At 39.1% G+C, this 18952-nt stretch overlaps 2 protein-coding genes across 2 annotated transcripts; one reads left to right on the top strand and one right to left on the bottom strand.

Annotated features, from left to right (window-relative positions):
• Positions 1 to 827: 827 nt before the first annotated feature.
• btbd17b (BTB (POZ) domain containing 17b) lies at positions 828 to 4860 on the bottom strand. Its single transcript, XM_084744098.1, has 3 exons — positions 4613 to 4860; positions 2909 to 3194; positions 828 to 2617 (listed from the first exon to the last, which is right to left on the bottom strand). The coding sequence occupies exons 1-3, from the start codon at positions 4698 to 4700 to the stop codon at positions 1543 to 1545; spliced, it is 1449 nt and encodes a 482-aa protein (XP_084600224.1). The 5' UTR covers positions 4701 to 4860; the 3' UTR covers positions 828 to 1542.
• Positions 4861 to 10167: 5307 nt separating this feature from the next.
• LOC146309452 (G-protein coupled receptor family C group 5 member C-like) lies at positions 10168 to 16518 on the top strand. Its single transcript, XM_084745155.1, has 4 exons — positions 10168 to 10849; positions 12482 to 13475; positions 15980 to 16080; positions 16176 to 16518. Exons 2-4 carry the CDS (start codon positions 12506 to 12508, stop codon positions 16272 to 16274), a joined length of 1170 nt encoding a protein of 389 aa, XP_084601281.1. The 5' UTR covers positions 10168 to 10849; positions 12482 to 12505; the 3' UTR covers positions 16275 to 16518.
• Positions 16519 to 18952: the final 2434 nt, after the last annotated feature.

The following is an 18952-nucleotide window of genomic DNA, read 5'->3' as shown; positions in this document are numbered from 1 at the left end:
CGATCAGCCGATCAGACGTTCAAGGATCGATTAGCGGATCAATGCACAACTTTAAAGAAAGTCCGCGCGGCTTGTACAGTTCGAGTTAGTTTGCTAACAAAACCTGCACTTTTAGGGTGGCCAAAGTCTGACAGCTGAAGGTTCCAGGGACGTAATGACGTGTTTCCTGCCTCACGCTAAGCACCACGGGATGTGTAGTTTGTTTTATTTTAGTGAAATTACACATTTTAAATGGAGGATCGTAACTGCTATAATCGTGAATAAATAAACAGACAAATATTACATTAAATGTGTCAAAATAATATAACAATAAATGTTGACATAAAATGTGAAATAAATTGAGATTTCTGTTTTAATTTGCCTCTATAGGCCTATCTATTTATCTCTACATTAATCCCCCTATTCATTTAGTTTTCTCAAGCATGTAGTCAGTCTCTACATACATCGTAAGGATATGTGCAAACAATAGGTTAGGGGAAATTAATCGGGGTTTTCACATTTCCTTGTGCATTTCTGTTTCATAATATGCAAATACGGATGCTGTCATTCAAAAGTGATTCATGGGGCATCTGGAAATTTAAAAATAAATTCATCCGCATGGACGAGGCTACACGTGCCATGCCATGGGACTCACGTTGAAAGACAGCCTCATTTGCATATTAAGACGAAGAAATATATAAGGAAATGTGACATGAAAACACAGAAGTTAGTAAATTTGAGGACATAAATGGGAAAATAATAAATAAAAATGGATTACATAGTGTAATCCATACATACAAGAAAAATTGCAATACTCATAAAAGTCAGTGTAGACAGAAAGATTTTTATGTTATTCTCTTTTATTATTATTTTTTGCATGTGTGTCAGGATGAATATCACGTAATGATGTTGTGTCATTAAAAGCTAAACAAAATGCATGTCTAACAATGAATAAGAAAAATAAAATTACCAGTCATCCATGTCTTGCAATTAATCTACAAAGGAACACTGATAATGGGATTGCAATTTAATTTATAGATTTTGGTATGTAAACAACAAACAAGTATATAAGTGTATGTCACAGCATGTGACATGAACTAAAAATCTATATCTGACTGCTTAATAGTGAAATGCATAAAATTAAAAGCAAGAACATTTTATTTTAAAGCAAAACTTCTATAGTACTCTATGCAAACAACGTTAACCATCACAGAGATTTAATAAATTCAAGGAACAAACTGCCAGACTATAAAATACCTGAACAAATACAGTACAGTGAAGTGTTATTTTTTTTCTTAGTATGAATGAGGTGCTGAAAAACCCACCATCATTATTGTGTTAAAGACTGCTGAGCTGTTAAATTGTGAGTGCTTTGTTGTACCAAACACCTCCTTGCTAAATAGTTGGAAGACTAAAAAATGCACAAACTACTCAACAATGGAGATCTCACAGACCTGATGCATGAACATGTGCTGTGATATGAGTTGACTTTGGAATATGTGTGTGTGATTGTGTGGGTGGAGGGTGGATGACCGATGACGGGGCCACACTAGATTCCTGCTCTCACTTCCTGGCAACAAGGAGGGTATGGTAGAGCGGTTTTATTACAATGTGCAGATAGAGGGAGCTGTCAATGAGGTACTCTGATGCGCGGCGCTGCAGGTCGGCATCCAGCAGGAAATCCCCGGCCTCCTCTGTGCTTTGGTGGAAGTTGTAGACATGGCGGACCACCACTTTTCCTTGCTGTCTTGTCATCACGATCACTGTCTTCTGGAAGCTCACGCCAGCAAAGTCTGGGCTTGAGGTGGCTGGTGTTACAATGATGCGAGGTCGACCTCCGTCAGTGCGTGTAGGCTGCATGGCACCCAGCTCGGTGTAGGTTGACCTGGCGCTGAGTGGGAGCCAGCGAGGGGAGAAGAGGGCATTCCAGGTCACTCTCTTACTGGAGTCATGGCCGCTGGGCCCGAGCTGGGTCTGGAAGCTGAAGCTGCGATCATCACGGGTGGGGTTATTGATGACCCAAGGGGAACCCCAGGAGGAGGACAGGTAGTTACGGGGAGTAAAAATACTGCAGTTGACATCAAAGTACTTGGCCAGTTGGATAGGTGAGGCAGAGTGAAATTGGAAAGCTAGATAGAGTAGATCACGGATAGACTCATAATACTTCAGCATGAGCTGGGATTGCTTCTGAAGACGAAAGAGGTGCTGAGGGGGGATCATGCCGTATCGAACAGCCCTAAGGGCACTTTCCACCGTCATACTGACAGGCTGGTTCTGGCTAATCCAGGCCTCTAGGGCCTCATACAACTCCAGCTCGCTCTGCAGAATGAGGTCAGAGCGCTGGAGCAAGGAGAGGAGCAGGTCTTCACTGATGGAGCCCCATTCTCCACTCTGCAGCACAGAAGACAGGTTCCAGGACAGGTACTGCAGGCAGCTGTCCCGCAGGGCCATGTCCCCAATTTGTAGTGCATAGTTGTACCAGCCAACCACATGGCCTGTGGGCGACTCACTGGACAGATGTTGGGTCATATACTGGGTCAGTCCCTGTTGCAGGCTCCACACATGGTACTTGCTGGCCAGCTTGTGCAGGGAAATGGCCTGATCCAGCCGCACTGAGATGTCACCGCAGTACAGATACCTGTAAGAGTGAGTAAAGTTAGTAAAGCACATTATATTTTGAAGCCTGTATCCTCTCCTCAAATGTGAGTCACTGAATAAACCCACACTGTCCGATTTTAGACTGCAGGCCTAAAACAGCAGGTGTAATTTTAGAATATTTCACAAAATGGAGCATCTCACTCCTCCAACGGAGAGAGGCAAAATGGTGAGTGAAGAACAATTACATTATGTAAAATACAAAAGCATCTGCATTTGTATGGTTACATTAGTTCAACTTTAAACTGATGATTACAACCGGAGTCACACTCACCTGACAAACTTGTCAAAGACAGCTGCACAGTCAGGCGGCTCCCTTAAAACCACAGCGCTGTTGTTGCGGGTGAGCAGCAGTTCCTCAAACACGTCGCTCTGCATTGTGAGAACCAGGCTGTGGGCCTGGATCACCTTCACCTCGTCCGTGTTGATGGTCTGCACCCGGAGAGTGACGTCACTGCCATTCCCCATGGTCAGCAGGGTCTCCATGCGCTGCACCAAACTCATGGAGTGATTCAGCACCGTGGCCCCATTGTCCAACGCTGCCTCCTGCTTCAGGGCAGCTGGGGAAGGAGTAGTGTGAGGTGGTAGATCATTAGCACTATTTAAATGCAGAAGAAATTTGACTTAGAATTGCAATAAACTTAACTACAGTATCAGCTTTTTGTGAGTTTTTTTTTAATTAAATCTCTGAATTTCTAACACATTCTTTTATATTCTTTTTTTTAACCACCATAATTTGCATCAACTTGACTCTGCTTTTTGAGATGAGAATCCATGCGCATTTGTTCTACAACTTAAATCAGATTTGACTCAGCAGGAACTGGAAAAGCGCTCCCAAACTCTGTGACTAAACCGCAACTCCTAATATGTGTCAGGGAGATAGCAGACTCGCACATCCTTCTATTCTTCTGGTTTCAATGAACAGAAAAAGAGAGCAACAAGCCAGGTGGCTGACTCAGAAAACCTCCGGTACCAGGTGCTTAGAAAAGAGTTCGCAGCACCATTGCAGATGGCTGCTTCTATGGGCCCTCTTGTGCGTAAGTACAAGTGCCACATACTGGAGGATCACACATGAAAGACTCAGCGTGACATGCTACTGTTTCCATTCTGCGCTGCCACAGCCATCAGTGGCCTATTACTGGGGGTTTAATGAGACACAGGGGGAGCACACTTGGCTCCCTGGAATGCCTCACACAGTCTTCATATCTTTACCACAATCAAGCGCCCCCACTTCAAAGTAACCTTTTTCCAATTAGTCAGCCAGCACCCTGAGCCAGCTGAGCATGGTGGTTTTGACAAATGATTCTGGCTCAGTGTAACCAAATTCATTATAACTGCGGAAACAGAATATATACTTAAAAAAAAAATCTGATTCTGTAAGGGAAAAAAAAACATCTTAAAGATTGAAAAGTAGAAGTAGAAAAAAAGTTATGAATAAGAAATGTTCCAGTGTCTCTTCCACTCAAGCTTTGAAGAGCTGAAAACATTAAATAAATCATTTTATACACAGTCACTAAATATAGGATTAGATGAGTCTGTGCTCACGAGGAATTTCAAATGAAATCTAATCTGACAGCACAGGAATGTGGCCTTCGATAGCTTCGGTCAAAATCAGTCAAAGTCGGATCTTCTTTTAAGGAGTGAGAAAAGCCTTCCCTCAGAGCTTGCGCTGTACTGAGCCGGCACAAAGCCAGGCAGCAAATGGACTTGCCTGTCTTTCTCTGCACCCAGCAGACAGATAGATGAGGACAGGATGAGTAGAATAGATAAATACCCATCCCCTGCCCTGAGGCTGAGCACGAGCCACACATTCATGCTGTGCCCTACTATCCACTGACAGTATGGGGGAAGCTGGACTGAAATAGAACAATACAGCTTCTCTCACAATGTAGGATGTCAAAAAAGAAAAGAGATGCAAAAGTGATATGACTCTCTAAAAGCAAACAATTCAAACTACTGATGCCATTTGTGATCTTACCTCCTCTAACTGTGATAGAGTGGATTAAGAGGAGCAGGGTGCCCACACAGACCCAGGCAGGGATCCCTTGTTCACATGAGCGTACCATTTCTTCTCAGTTATTCCCTGCCTCTCTTCCTTTGTCCTTTCCCCCTCTCTTCCTCACTCTGTTCTTCCACACTCTCCTCCTGACTCTTCCTCCTGCTGCTGTGCCTTTTTGTCGTGTCGTGCAGAAAGGTGTGTTGCCCCGTGTGTGCCGCCCGGCTCCCTGTCCCGCACTCTTTATGTAGGACGCTGGCCTTTCCCTGGCGCATCTCGCAACCCCACGAGCTCCATTGATTGGTGGAATCTGGCATGGGCGTTGCTATAGCGACAGCTTTGATTTTGAATTTCTCCCTTTTGGATGTTACATGGCATTGATCAGCGGCACCGGGCCAGCCAAGGACTCAGCTTAATGGTTTTTGTTTTTGTTTTTTTTTTTGTTTTGTTTAAAAGTCAGGGGAGTTAGGCACTATTAACAATCGATATTAACACAGTTTCATGTTTTAATGGCACCCAGAATGCAGCAAATCTCTCTCTTATGATATCCAAGTTAAGTCCATTCAGTGCCATATAATTAGTCAATTAATTACAGCGAGACTATCTGCCAAAACTAATTGAGATTCTAATATGTGTGACCAACTGCAGTCAATCAAATTTAATAATCCATTTTGTTGGGCAGTTTTTCAGCTGAAAGCAATTATTTCTCTGATGGCATGTTAATCTCACTAATGGGAGGATAATTTCATTGGTGCTGGGTCTGCTCATCAATCTAAGGCGAGCTCTGTTCATCAAATTCAGCTGCCAGTCAGGGCTCTATGTCGTCACATAACTGATATTGAAATAAAAATATTTTTTTTAGCTATCAGTGTAAAATGAGCTTTGGTAAATGTCACTGTGCATCAGTGCTGGATTGAGGCTGTCTGGAGGGCAGGGACTAAAAAAATAAAGAGCACCAGCTGTATGCGGTTGGGCACCATTGTGCCAAAAGTTTCAATGCCCTTTTTCATGTTTTTTGCTGGAAAGGGACCCTAGATGGCATTTATCATGTTTTATCTACCACAGCAGCATCCAACAGGGCACTACTGCTGCATTTTTTTCAAATATGGGGGTGAATGCCACCTTGAGTCCACCAGTGCCGCGTGTGATCAAATCCAAGTGCCATATCACATCGTCATACAGTTCATCTGCCTTATGAGATCATATCTTATAATTAAATTCTGTCTGTTTAGACACTGTATGTGGTTACCTGCTTAATGCTCAATGCCTTTTATGAATTTATTTCTTTTATCCAAATTTTACTTATATATGAACTTCTTTCATTTTTTTTATTTTTGAAAGCACTTTATGCTTAAGCTTAAAAAGTGTTTAAAAAGTGCTATACAAATAAAATTATTATCATTATTATGAACTACTTTTAGGTGCAGCTGTTGCATCACAAACCGTATAGAGGGCAGAGGGTTTAATGAATGTGTGTGATACAAATTCTGCTGGATATGGAGTTAATGGTCTGCCGCTCACAGGAAACATACTATGATAATCAATACGAAATGCTGTAATCACTCAAACAGACCATATGACAAGAGAGAATCACACATCCTAGAATAACGCACAGAATACTTCAATGTGAAATGACAGCAATGACAATACATACGCTTCTGGCCATGACCACAGGGCTCAAAGAGACGTTTACAGTGTCATTTATAGCATCCATCAGTTAGCATTGATCTGTCCGTCAGGGGTGGGTCAGTCAATACTGAGATCCCCGTTAAAATCTTCCCAAAAAGATAAGCTTAGTATGGATATATCACTGCATCTGAACAGGCCATTAGTCCAATCACAATATTTACACTAACATGCTGCAGTGTGACAAAAATGTGTTTAAAATAGCTCTATGCCCACTACAGAGAGAGACAGACAAGGAAAGACATCATTTCAGAGGGAATTGGGTTGTGGTGAAGCCCAAAGGGCTGCCAGGCTGCAGTAAAAATGCAGGAGAAGAGACGTCCTGTGAGACCCCAACCTGAGCCACAGCTATGAATAACCTGACAGGTTCCCAGATGAGACTGGAGCTCCTGAGGTGCTCTAATGAAGCCTGCTGCAACAAACCGGATGAGACAACACAGAGAAGGCACAGGATCATGCTGTATGTGGTAGCAACTTCTATTTGTTGACTTTCTGGAGGTGGATCCAGATGCACACAGACAAGATTGAATGCAATGAACCTGCATGGATGCAAATAATGAGAAATGTGGTCTGTGCCTGGTTGTATAACACTGTATTCGATACATATATAGATACTGGACTTAGATTGGTTTACAGCAAAGTACAGCTGTATACTAAAACACATTTCAGGTATCTGTTGGTTAGCTACACAATGCAAGCAGAACGAATCCAAAGCCCTCTTTGTGCATATGAAAAGGCCATGTCCTTCATTAAGGTCACATTGCTTTCTCCTTTGAGATCAGCTCCTATTAAGAATCTGCTCACAGGACCACAATGCAAAGGGGCGAATCGACGAGCTGCTCGGTTTTTGAGAGCACCCCTCGGGACGACATCCATTGAGGGATCGATGCACCGCGGGGGGCTCCATCACGCAGTGTAAACAGTACGCTGAGAGCAGGCCGAATGCCAGAGTTAGCTTTGGCAAGGTGTCCTGGATGACCTTACTCTTGTGCTGGACGCGGAGGGCATGGACTAGCCAATCAGGTCTCCAAAACATGACACGCAACACTTTTGGGTTGCACTTTCTTTTACAGTACACTAATATGACATAACAAGCTGTATTTTGTGTAAAATTTGACAAAAACTAGAAATAATATGCTCTGTATTAGGCACAGTTATACTTAATTATATGTTACCAGAAGGTAATTAAGGACACATTACAACAGAACTGTTCTGTAAGTGTAAGTCTAATTTGATACAAGGCATGGCTTGTTATGTCTCATTAGTGTACTGTAAAACAGTAAAAATAAAAGTGTGATCAGCTTTGGCATAAACACACATTTTACATGTTGAACGCATCAAGAGTCCAGTGAGTAAAGCAAACAAAAAAACTTATAAAACACAAATACATAGAAACACTGTTATTTCTGAGTTTTTCCAAGCATCTCCACGTCTGCCAAGATACACTACTTAGGCACTAAATTCAGTGTAGCAATTGTATTATTAGGCTTATTTGATTTCTTTGTGACACTGTATTTTCCTTAACTTCAAGTTTCACAACTAAATGAGGAAAAGAGGTGATGAGAGACTTTAAATATTCACCCAGTCTAGACAAACAAGAAGACAAGGCTTAAATGAATACCTCAAAAGTATTCCTTAAGAGATGAAATAATGCTCTTATTCTGATATTCTCTGATCTGACATCTGACAACTCCTGTATATCATGATGTGTCTCTCCTAAAATCTGTTAAAGGGACAGTTTACCCCCAAATCAAAAACACTTATTTTTCCTCTTACCTGTAGTATTACAGTTTGTCTTGGTCTGAGCTGTTGAGTTTTTGAGATTTGAGCTGTAGAGATTTCTGTCTTCTCCCCAATGGCACTGGGCTTATGGTGCTCAAAGTGCAAATAAAATACATTTGTAAAATTCAACCCCAGCATCTCTCTCCAGAAATCATTCATGTTGGAATTGCTTTCTCTCCAGTAGAAAGAAAGTAGTTCTGGTAGATTCTTCTGCAGAAATAAAGTAGTTACTACGTGAAACTGCTCACAGCAAGGTCTGTGGATTATCTTGACCTGGTCATGAGTTCTGGAAAGAGACACTGGTGTTCATCTTTTTCAAGTGTAATGTTTTGGTGCTTTGAGAACCACTTCGTACCATGATATTCAAGAGGAAGCACACATCTTTATGGTTAATATCTCCAAAACTCTGCAACTCACACCAAAACAATGCAGATGGATGAACACCACTACAGCTAAGATGAAGAATCTGTATTTTTGGTTTGGGGGGTGAATTGTCCCTTCAACAACCCATGACATTTAACCATCTTTTTAGGCACAATAACAAAGATCGACTGCAATGTCTTATGTCATCTTATGTCTTATTTATGGCAGTGTTTTAATAGATGTGTAATTACTGAAAAAACAACATTGAGAATATTTCTCCATTTCACTGAGTAGAGATGATTTAAAAGCTTAAAAAACATCAGTGACATCAATCAATGTCCCTATTAATCAAATGGTTGTTAAGTGTCATGGCCCACAACAGATCAATAGCAAGATCTATGTTGTTGTGTAATCTGATTTGATTATGTAACACAGGACTCTGCAACTCTCCTGTAACAATATTTTCCACCAGGTGGCTCTGCAGACTAATGGTCATTGTTCTGAAGTGCTCCACAGAGAAAGGTGACTCAAGTATTATTCTGTCTCAAAGATTCCTGTATATGTTTATGTATGAAGTATTAATTCAGTTATTGAGATAAATGGCATACAGTAAGATTATTGTCAAATTGAAGCTGCTGTATTTGCAGCAGCTCATCATTTTATTTGTATTTATTTTTCCATGTTATGCAACTTCATACTTGTACTTCACTTCACTTCAAATATTGTACTTTTTACTGCCCTGCATTTGTCTGTCAGCTTTAGTTACTTGGCACTTTTCCGATTGTTGTTGTTCATATTTTTTCCATCCAGTATCTTTCAATGAGAATTTCTGTGATAAATTGAATCGTTAAGTATTCCTCATGATTTTATAATATTCCTCTTCTTGATAGCTAAATAAACAATTCAAAACTCCTCTTGGATTGGCTGGAAAATGCACAATGTCACAAAGGTGAAAGCAGGATGCTACAAATACATGTGTATGACAGTCTCAGTATGTATTACTAGCCAACGGTAGGGAAACCGGGGATGGCAGTAACAATTTTTGTTTGAGCATCAGTAACTGTTTGTGCTTTCTCAAACTTTGATACATGGTACCCATATTAGTGGATGTCTACAACACAATCACAGATCATGTGACTTAACGTCAAATACAAAGAAGACAGAAAGGCAAACTTGTCTGCTGGCAATGGGAAAGAAGTTAATTTCATATTTTTACCAGGTTTAGCCTGGTTGTTATAACACTCCCCAGTCTCCCCTAAATAAAACAGTTAAAATTACAGTAATTCAACCATAAACATCTACAACAGTAAAATGCAGCATACATATTAAGCAGTAGTGACATTAATCCAAAAACATCATATATATAATAGTAAAACACACGGGGACATTTTATGTCAGAATTTTATTTTTGATACTTTATTTGGCTGATAAGGTTTTCAATGCATATAGATATATTTTGTGTGAAAACACTTTCTTTTTTTTTTTTATCTGAATTAATGAGAATTTTTCATGTAAAAAACGCCAACCTGTTTGTTTTTTCCGAATGATTTAATGTATATTAAATTAATATTTTTTTGTAAAAGAAAAAAACAAAAACAAAAAAAACATTTGGCTGTTTTTTTTTAATTAATGATATAAAACTAATTTTTGTTTTACACCGAAAAGAATCCTCCACGTCAAAAAAAAAAAAAAAAAAAACTTATCTCATTAATTCATAAAAAAAAAATAGTAAATGAAGACAAAAAGCTTCAATAGATTATTTCTCCCACCACAGCACTAAACTGATCTAATCACTAAACCCGCTGAAGCCATTAATCATCAATGCGTTTGAAATCAAAGCCTCTTCATGGCACACAGGTCACAGCTCAGTCCATGCTGCACAGCCTGCACATACAAGAGGAAATGTCTCATTTGAGAGGTGAGTGAGTGGCCCCTTTGTTTGGATGTAAGCTGCCTGAAACAAATAAGCAGGTTGGATCGGGCCACCTAATCTCCCAGAATATGCAAAGCTGCAAACACACGAGAGAGGGCAGGGTAAAGAGACGGAGTGGTTAGAGAAAGTTCACGGAATAATCATAACTGTACCACAGGACAACTGCTTTGATGCGACCGAGTCCATTATAACATGGTTCAATAACAAGAGAGAAGGAGTGGGCAGATGGAGGACTGACTGTCCTTGATTACTCCCGGGAATAAAAAAAAAACAAAAAAAAACAAACAAAACACGTGGATCTATGGAGTGAATATTTTAAGGTTTCGAAATTGATCAAGACATCGGTAAGGAGCCTGATAATACTCGAAAACAGAAGCAATATTTGTTTTGTTTTTTGTGAGGTGGGTAAATCTACCTGAGTCACCTGTTGGAGCGTCTCACTGTCATCAGTCCAGGTAAGAAGTCACTATAGGCTTGTAATATTACTTCAGAAGACTTCAAAGTGCTTTTTAACCAGGGAAAAAGTAGTATATAGTACTATAATTTGACAGTACTAATGGTATTTAAGAGCACTTACAAGAAAATACTTAATTGTATTGTAAAGTGTACCATAGTGTACTTTTAAAAAGCATCCTTAATTTGCAAATATTTATAGTGGTGAGTTTATTTTTGATCAGTGCTTACAAAAAATGCACTTATGTTTATTTAAAGCTGTACTTAAGTGTAATTTGAAAAAGTGGGACAAATGTAAACATTAATTTCATTAATGAGCATGTGTATGAAATAATACATACACAGCACTTTGAGCGAACTTGTTCCACTTAAGCACATAAAAGTACACTAAAAACTTTGAATAAATACTAAGATTGTGTTTTTCTACAATTTAATTTACAACTCAAACATACTTTGTACCAAATTATATTGTACTTTTTACTCCATTTCATTTATTTAATATTTTTAGACTACTTTACAGATTCATATTAACAATAGCTACAAACTATGATCCTGAAACAAGTTATGACGTATTAATGTACTTTATTGATCTCCAGTGGAACTTTACAAGCTATCCAGCTCTATATAAAGTAGGCTATTAAAATTAGCTCCACCTTTACCAGCTGCCACATGAAAGTGATGAGCACATGAATGAATCAATAATTATAATGTGACTGTGAAATATTGTATACTTCATGAATACTTTTACTTTTTGTACTTTAATACTTAAAGTACATTTAATGCTAATACTTTTATACTTTCACTCAAGAAAAACTTATAATGCAGGACTTTTACCTGTAAGAGTATTTCTACACTGTAGTATTGCTACTTTTCCACTGCTGCTTTATAATCAACTGTTGCAAGAGGAGAATTTTATCAGTTTGACCTGTTGGGAAATAATTGGGATGAAAGTTGAATACAAAACAATGTTACCTTCAAATCTAACCATTTTTTCTTATCATACTTATAACACTTTTGTGTTTGATGTATTCTGTATGAACACTACATAGACATATGCAGCAGAAACAGCAAGATAATTAATGTTAATGTTAGCATACATTGCAAACTTGATCACATCCAGAGCATTTCACATCCAGGCTTAGATAAAGATGCCCAAGATGTGTGTTGATATTTCAGAATTAATTTGCATCTTACGTATCATATTGTGTAACACTGTCAAGCTGTAACATTAGCTAGGTTGAGTGCTAACATTAGCTGTTGCATAACTGCAGCTGATGTGTTATCAAACATGTTGTTTTAGCTTGAAATATGGCTTGATGTCCATCCAGATTTTCATTTTCACTTCTGCACATGTGAGCAAAGACAAATTTGTATCGTGCTACACAGAAGAACATTTGAGCTTCCCACGCAGAGTGTTATGTCAGAGGCAGACGGCTAATGTGGGACTACAGTGAATGGGGAGCAATTTTAGCATAATATCGTACAACTCCACTCCAGGATACTGTTCATTTATTGTGCTAATGGTTTGTAAACATCTTTTCTCTGTCTGTCTTTTCACTCCTGTTGTGATAAATAGTATTAGTAACAATAGTATTTGCATGCATCTTAAAATAATCTGGGTATTTTTGTTGCAGCATTAAATAACCTGCAGTGCAGCCATGGCCAAAGCTCCAAATGGATGTGGTCCCAGTATAAGCTCTATATATTACAACCTGTGTGACCTGACGACAGTGTGGGGGGTCGTGGTGGAGGCCGTAGCTGCTGGTGGTGTGGTGACTTCTTTCGTTCTGTTCGTCATCCTTGTGGCCTCATTACCGTTTGTGACAGACAAGAAGAGAAAGGCTATGGTGGCCCTGCAGGCAGGGATTCTGATCTTTACTCTGGGACTCTTTGGGCTCACTTTTGCCTTCATCGTGGGTCAGTACTCCACCAGCTGTTCTGCACGGAGGTTCCTCTTTGGAGTACTGTTCTCGGGCTGTCTAGCCTGCCTGGCAATGCATGGGTTGTGGCTCGCCCTGCTGCAGCGGCGGATCCAAGGGCCGAGGTGCTGGATGTTATGCCTGGGAGCCCTGGGTCTGTGGCTTGTTGAGGTGATCATCAACACTGAGTGGCTCATCATCACTGTCGCCAGGAGCCCACCTGGAGTTGTCAATGTCCCCGACCTGTCCTGCAGCATTGCTAACCAGGACTTTGTCACGTCTCTGATCTATGTGATGGTTCTGCTGCTCGCTGCGGTGCTGATGTCAGTGCCCTCACTGACACACAAGCACAAGCAGTGGCGAAGAGACGGAGCCTTCATCCTGGTCACAGGGCTCTTCACCTTGGCTATCTGGGTAGCTTGGATTGTCATGTACCTCCATGGGAACAGAGTGACCGGGAATCCCAGCTGGGACGACCCTACTCTGGCTATAGCTGTGGTGTCAAATGCCTGGGTGTTCCTCATCCTCTACACCATCCCAGAGATCTGCTTACTAACCCAGGAGGACCCAGACCAGGAGCAGCCACATGATGAAGATGTTTATCCTGCCAGGAGTCTGGCTTATGACAACATCCTCAAGGAGCCAGAGCCACCTCAGCAAAACACATACATTGAAAATAAAGCGTTCACTATGGACGAGCCTCCAACAGGTACATCATGGTCTAACATGAATACAAACCCCAAACCACTGCACAGTACAAGATATTTAATGTTCAAACTGTTTAACAATATTGATTTTTTTTTATAAATATCAAGCAGCACCTTCCAAAAAAGTTGGGATGGGGCATATTTACCACTGTGTTACATCTCCTTTTCTTTTAACAACACTCAGTAAGCTTTTGGAATCTGACAACAAAAGTTATTCAAAGTGAAATTCTTTCTCAGACTTGATATACAACTTCAAGTACTCAGCTATGCAGGGTCTCCATTGATTCGTATTATGTTTTGCATTTGTGGATGCACCAACAAACTGTTCAGTGACAGAGGTTTTTAGAGGTCAGAATCAAAAGTCAGAATGAATCAGCAAAACCGCACTAAATTAAATGATTTATTCATGCACGTATGGTCCCACCCACAAGCACAAGTGAGCTACATGACGTAATGAAGCACACTGTTCGAGCTGACAGTAAAAAGCAGCAACAGTTTTGCTTTTGTTTGTCTCTATGAACCAAGATTTTGGTAGCATGTATAATCTTGAAACTCACAAGAGCAACAATCTGCAACATGTTGAAATGTTCACTATAATAATTTGTCAGTATAACCATCATTATTGTTCATGCAGCACTGAACAATGGTACGTCACTTTTCTTATTTTTTATCAGAACGGGGGATTATTTTGAATTCTTCCTTACAGTCTTTGCTCATCTCTTTTATAAGGTGACCCTGAGAGCTCAGCACACTGCAAATTAAACAAATTAATTGATTAATTACTTAATTCAATCGATCAAAATTTGTTAACCGCTCATGTCTGTTTTGTGTACCATTTCTCTGGAGATCACAGGCTTCCTCATGGTTGTATTTAATCTGCCTTGTTACTCTAGAAATGGTCCTAACTGCACCCCCATTTGACATTAAAGGTAAAGGTAAGGTAAAAGCTGCTGTTTTGAGTGAGAGCCTTATTGCTTTATTATTCTGTTTGTTTAACTTGTTTGTGCTTCATGAATTAATGGTTCACATAACTAATGTGCTGCTTGAATTGTTTAAATAAAAATAATAAATAACCCTAACTTTTTAAAAATCTGATTAATCATAATGATTATGGAATATAGATGGTGATCATTTAGATCAATTGTAAGGAAAGGAAAATGCTCAAAATTGCAACCCTTATAAAGAAAAAAATAATTTAATGAGTGGTAAATCAAGAAGAAAATATTTCCACCAACCATATACAGCTGAGAGTAGCACAAGCGATAACAGACATGTGTTTCCAGCATTTGGTTGTGTTTTGTCTATTTGCATGTGTTCTCTGAAGCTGCAGTGTGTTGAGTTCTCAGGAATTCTATACTTTTAATTTAAAGTGGTCAAGTGCATTGACAAAAAGTCACTAAAAATTCTGTTGCATGTTTTATGTTTGGCTGAAAACATGTCAGCCATGTGAGGAGAAAAAATAATATTTACAGAAAATGGTCCAAAAACACAAAGATTTACAGATTAGATTTGTGTCAACTTTGCTCATTTTGATGCTCTGCAAAACTGTTCGTGAATGAACCTGAAACATCATCCACTGTTATTCAGTGTCAACGGTTCAGTGGCGTTTGAAAAAATTGTTTATTGGCACTGTGCACTACTGTAGCTCTGTCCGTTGAATATGTTGAATTGGGTGTTTCTTCCCATGCAAAATATATCCACGAGATCCCATTCCTGCCGGGAAAAAATAATCAGACAAAATAATAGCTGTATTATAAAACACACACACGCTCTTTCACTAGTGTCTGGCAGCGCCCATGGGAATGTACTTACAGGATAAAACTAGATATGTGCCACTCAGAAACCGTGTTTCTTAATTTTTTTTGGGACAAAAGCATGATCTACGTATCATCAAAATACTGGGAAATTTGTGCACTGCTCAAAAAACACATGTTTAGATTATTTGGTAACAGGTAATAGTATCACATTTTGGTAATGAAAGGCGAATCCTCCAAAGGCTCAGTTGTCCACAAGCATGGATGGAGCGAGGATCACCATTTTGTGGTGATCCTATGATCGTTCAACAGTTAAAGAATGTTTCTCAACACGAAAAAGCAAGAAATGTGGGGATTTCATCATCTACAATTCATAGTATCATTAAAAGATTCAGAGAATCTGGAGAAATCTCTGCACGTTAGGGGCAAGGCTGAAAACCAACACTGAGTAACTGTGACTGCTCATGCTGCACTGCATAAAAAACAGAACTGTGAAAAGGATGCTACTTGGGCTCTGGAATGATTTGGAAAAATTTTATAGTTTTTACGGTAAATTCAGTTTGTTGCTGCATCTACAAGTGCAAGTTAAGACTCTACTATGCAAAGAGAAAGTCATATATCAATAACATCCAGAAACACTGCTGACTTCTCACGGGCGCGAGCTCATTTGACATGGATTTACACAAAATTTCAGTTTGACCATTGATAATAACCAACACTTAATTTCCAATCCTCTGCCTTCTCTTTACCAGTTCCCACAAAGCCAATGTCTCCATATGGTGCTTATAACGGTCTGCGAAGTGGTGTGTACCAGCCCACAGAAATAGCCCTGATTGCCAAGGGTCTGACTAAGGTCAGTATGTACGCAACATTTGACACACAGAATGTCTCCTCTTTCGTCACATCTGCAAAAAAAAATAAAAATCTATTCCCTGTGCGTTTCTTCAGATGGACCAAGATGCGATGATCCCTCGAGCCAGAGCCCCATCTTTGAGTCCAGGATGTGACAGCTCCCTGCCTCGTTCAACCGAGTCCTTACCCTCTTAAGGACAAGTCGAGAGTCACCTGCGCACTCGTTTGTTACAGCCATGAAATAAGTCTCCATCAGGGGTTTGTTCTACTACTCAGAGTTCTTCATATCAACAACTTTTCTGTTTTGTTTGCACAAGGGCTGAGTGTCATAAATCAAAGATTATAAAGGCACTGACAATATCGGATACGAGCAGCTTATGAATGCTAATGCACAGTATGCATTGTCAAAATGATATTCATATGGAAAGGTTGTGCCTCAGCCCCTCTGTTTCATTTCCATTCTAACTTTATGGTAGGGAGGTAGCGTCCTAAACATTTACTGTAAAATATAAAATATATGGCTTTGCTCACTTGTAGCTCAATTCCCAAAAAGTCAATAATCCAAGAGACAGAGTGGCATGCATTTGTCTCTATGGGGGAAGCATTTACTTTAACTTGTAGCCAAGAGAAAGACCAAAAACTGCTCTGTCTCTACTTTTGATATTTCTACAAAATCTTAATCCCAAAGTGGAACAATGTATAAAATGTTCAGGTGACAGCTGGTTTACTGTAGGTTGATGGTGGAGGACCAGGATTAGGTGTAGAGAGTTCAAAGCTCTATAACACAACTGTTACATGTTCAAAGTCGTTATTGTGTTCTCGCTAGGGATGCACGATAATATCAGTCCGTCATTAGAGACGCACAGTCGTCATTATTTGAATCAGTATCTGTTCAGCCAACACATTATCTGACTCTGTATTCAGACAGAAGATGGGAAGTGGGTGTGATTTATTCCACAAGTTACATTAAACGAGCAAATGTTTTGTTTTATTTTATATTAACCTCAAGGTTTGTTGACAATACAATTGGTGCGCCTTGTGAACATTAAGTTGAGTAAATATTACCATGTAATTAATTATGAAATATACTTCCACTTCCTCTAACTGTGCTTTTCATCTCTCTTTTTATTTGCATTTTTAACAAAGTTTTATGAACCCCACCGTCACACATTTAAGTACATTGAACAATCTGAAACTTGCCTTGGAAATAAGAACTCTTTACAGTAAAGATATGAAAATATAAAAATATCCTTCAGTGGAAGGGAATAATTTTAAACTTCAATGATGCTGCATCCGTGTTTCTTATGTTAATCTTACTCCAGTTCAGAGTAATAATATATTATACATATATTAATATTATAATATATTATTATAATATTAAAGTTAACTACTTGTGTAAAAATGTATTTAGACAAAAGGAAAAAGTAGTACTTTTAATGTTACTGGTTTACATTTTACAATTTTTTTCCCCCTAATAATAATTATAATTCGGATCGACAAAATATCTGTTTCCATCGCATTATTTGTGCTTTCCTGAAAAACGTATTTGTATTCAGGTGCATCTCTAATTGAAGATGAAGGCTTTAAAATGAAATATGACAGCCCACTTTAATTATGCGCACATAATTTCTGTCAGAGTAGGAGGTCAGGTGACATATTATAAAGAGTGACAAGGTTCTCATTAGGAGCAGGTTGTGATGGATGAATTGATTAAGCAAAGACCACGTGAGGCTTATTGTTGACTTTTTATCATCAGCTTTTTCAAATTATTTTCACTTTTCTGTCGCAGTTTGGTTAGATTTAAGGAGAGATCATGGTCTGGGTTAAAATTGACCATTAACCACATGTTTGAAAGTCAGGACAAATTGCATTCAACGAGCTTACACACTACAAACTCCACATCTCAAGAGCCACCATCCAGCTGTCAGCAGTGGTTTACTTTTTTTGCACAGTGAATGTGTACATTTTGAAAATCATTATATTTAATGTTTGCATCTGCCAGTTGGCCATCATGGTAAAGGTACTCATAATTACATGTTAATTCTACTGCAGGAGAGACTTCATGTTCTCTGCAATTAGTTGGGGAAAAAACATGTGCATGCATTAGTATCACATCATATTGGTCAAAATGTGATGGAAAATATTTGATTTCAGCAAATTTCCAACATCGTGCATCCCTAGTTCTCACCCGTATGTTCTTCTTATCATAAATCTGCCGACTGTAATTTGTTGTAAAACATACTATACTTTGGTCACTTGTGAAATTATGTTGTAATTCAGACTTCTTCTGTGAGCCATATGATTATGTAGAGTTTGGATTGATAAAAATGTAATTTTATGTAAAGGTGTAAATTCTAACTTATTAAACCTGTGAAGGTTACTTAAATCTTGCGTGGTTGCTGGATGTTTGTAACAGATAACAGCTCATGAGGAGGCCGATGTAGCAGAATGCAAGAGGAAGTGTAACAGGGATCATCATGTACGCTGCCGACAGCACTTATTTACATACTGCATGGTGGCTGGATAAAGATTAACAGCTGCTACCTGCGGCCACATGTGGGGCTGGCTCTCTGGGATTGAAGTAAATAAGGTTGTAAAATACAAACAAAGAGATAATTTATTAGTGTTCCAGTGCACAAACTGTAAAATCCAATAATACATCCACTGAGTAGATTTAAATTTTGACTGGGTTGTAGCAACAACTTAAAGTTAGTATAAGGAGTTTTGGAAAGAGTTTCAATTTAAAATGGATGATCAGTGAGAAGTTCTATTTCTATAGTTATTCTTAATGTCTGCAACTGGGTCAGATTCTCTGTGAAATCAGATGAAATGAGCCCAAGTTAACATTTTTCAGTGCAGAGTTACAGTGAGTT

The sequence above is a fragment of the Lutjanus erythropterus genome, chromosome 19, assembly GCF_056507025.1.
Source record: "Lutjanus erythropterus isolate fLutEry1 chromosome 19, fLutEry1.hap2, whole genome shotgun sequence".
In the NCBI taxonomy this organism is placed as follows: domain Eukaryota; kingdom Metazoa; phylum Chordata; class Actinopteri; order Lutjaniformes; family Lutjanidae; genus Lutjanus; species Lutjanus erythropterus.
The sequence above is the reverse complement of the archived record's forward strand: the minus strand, read 5'-3'. Positions and strand labels throughout refer to the sequence as shown.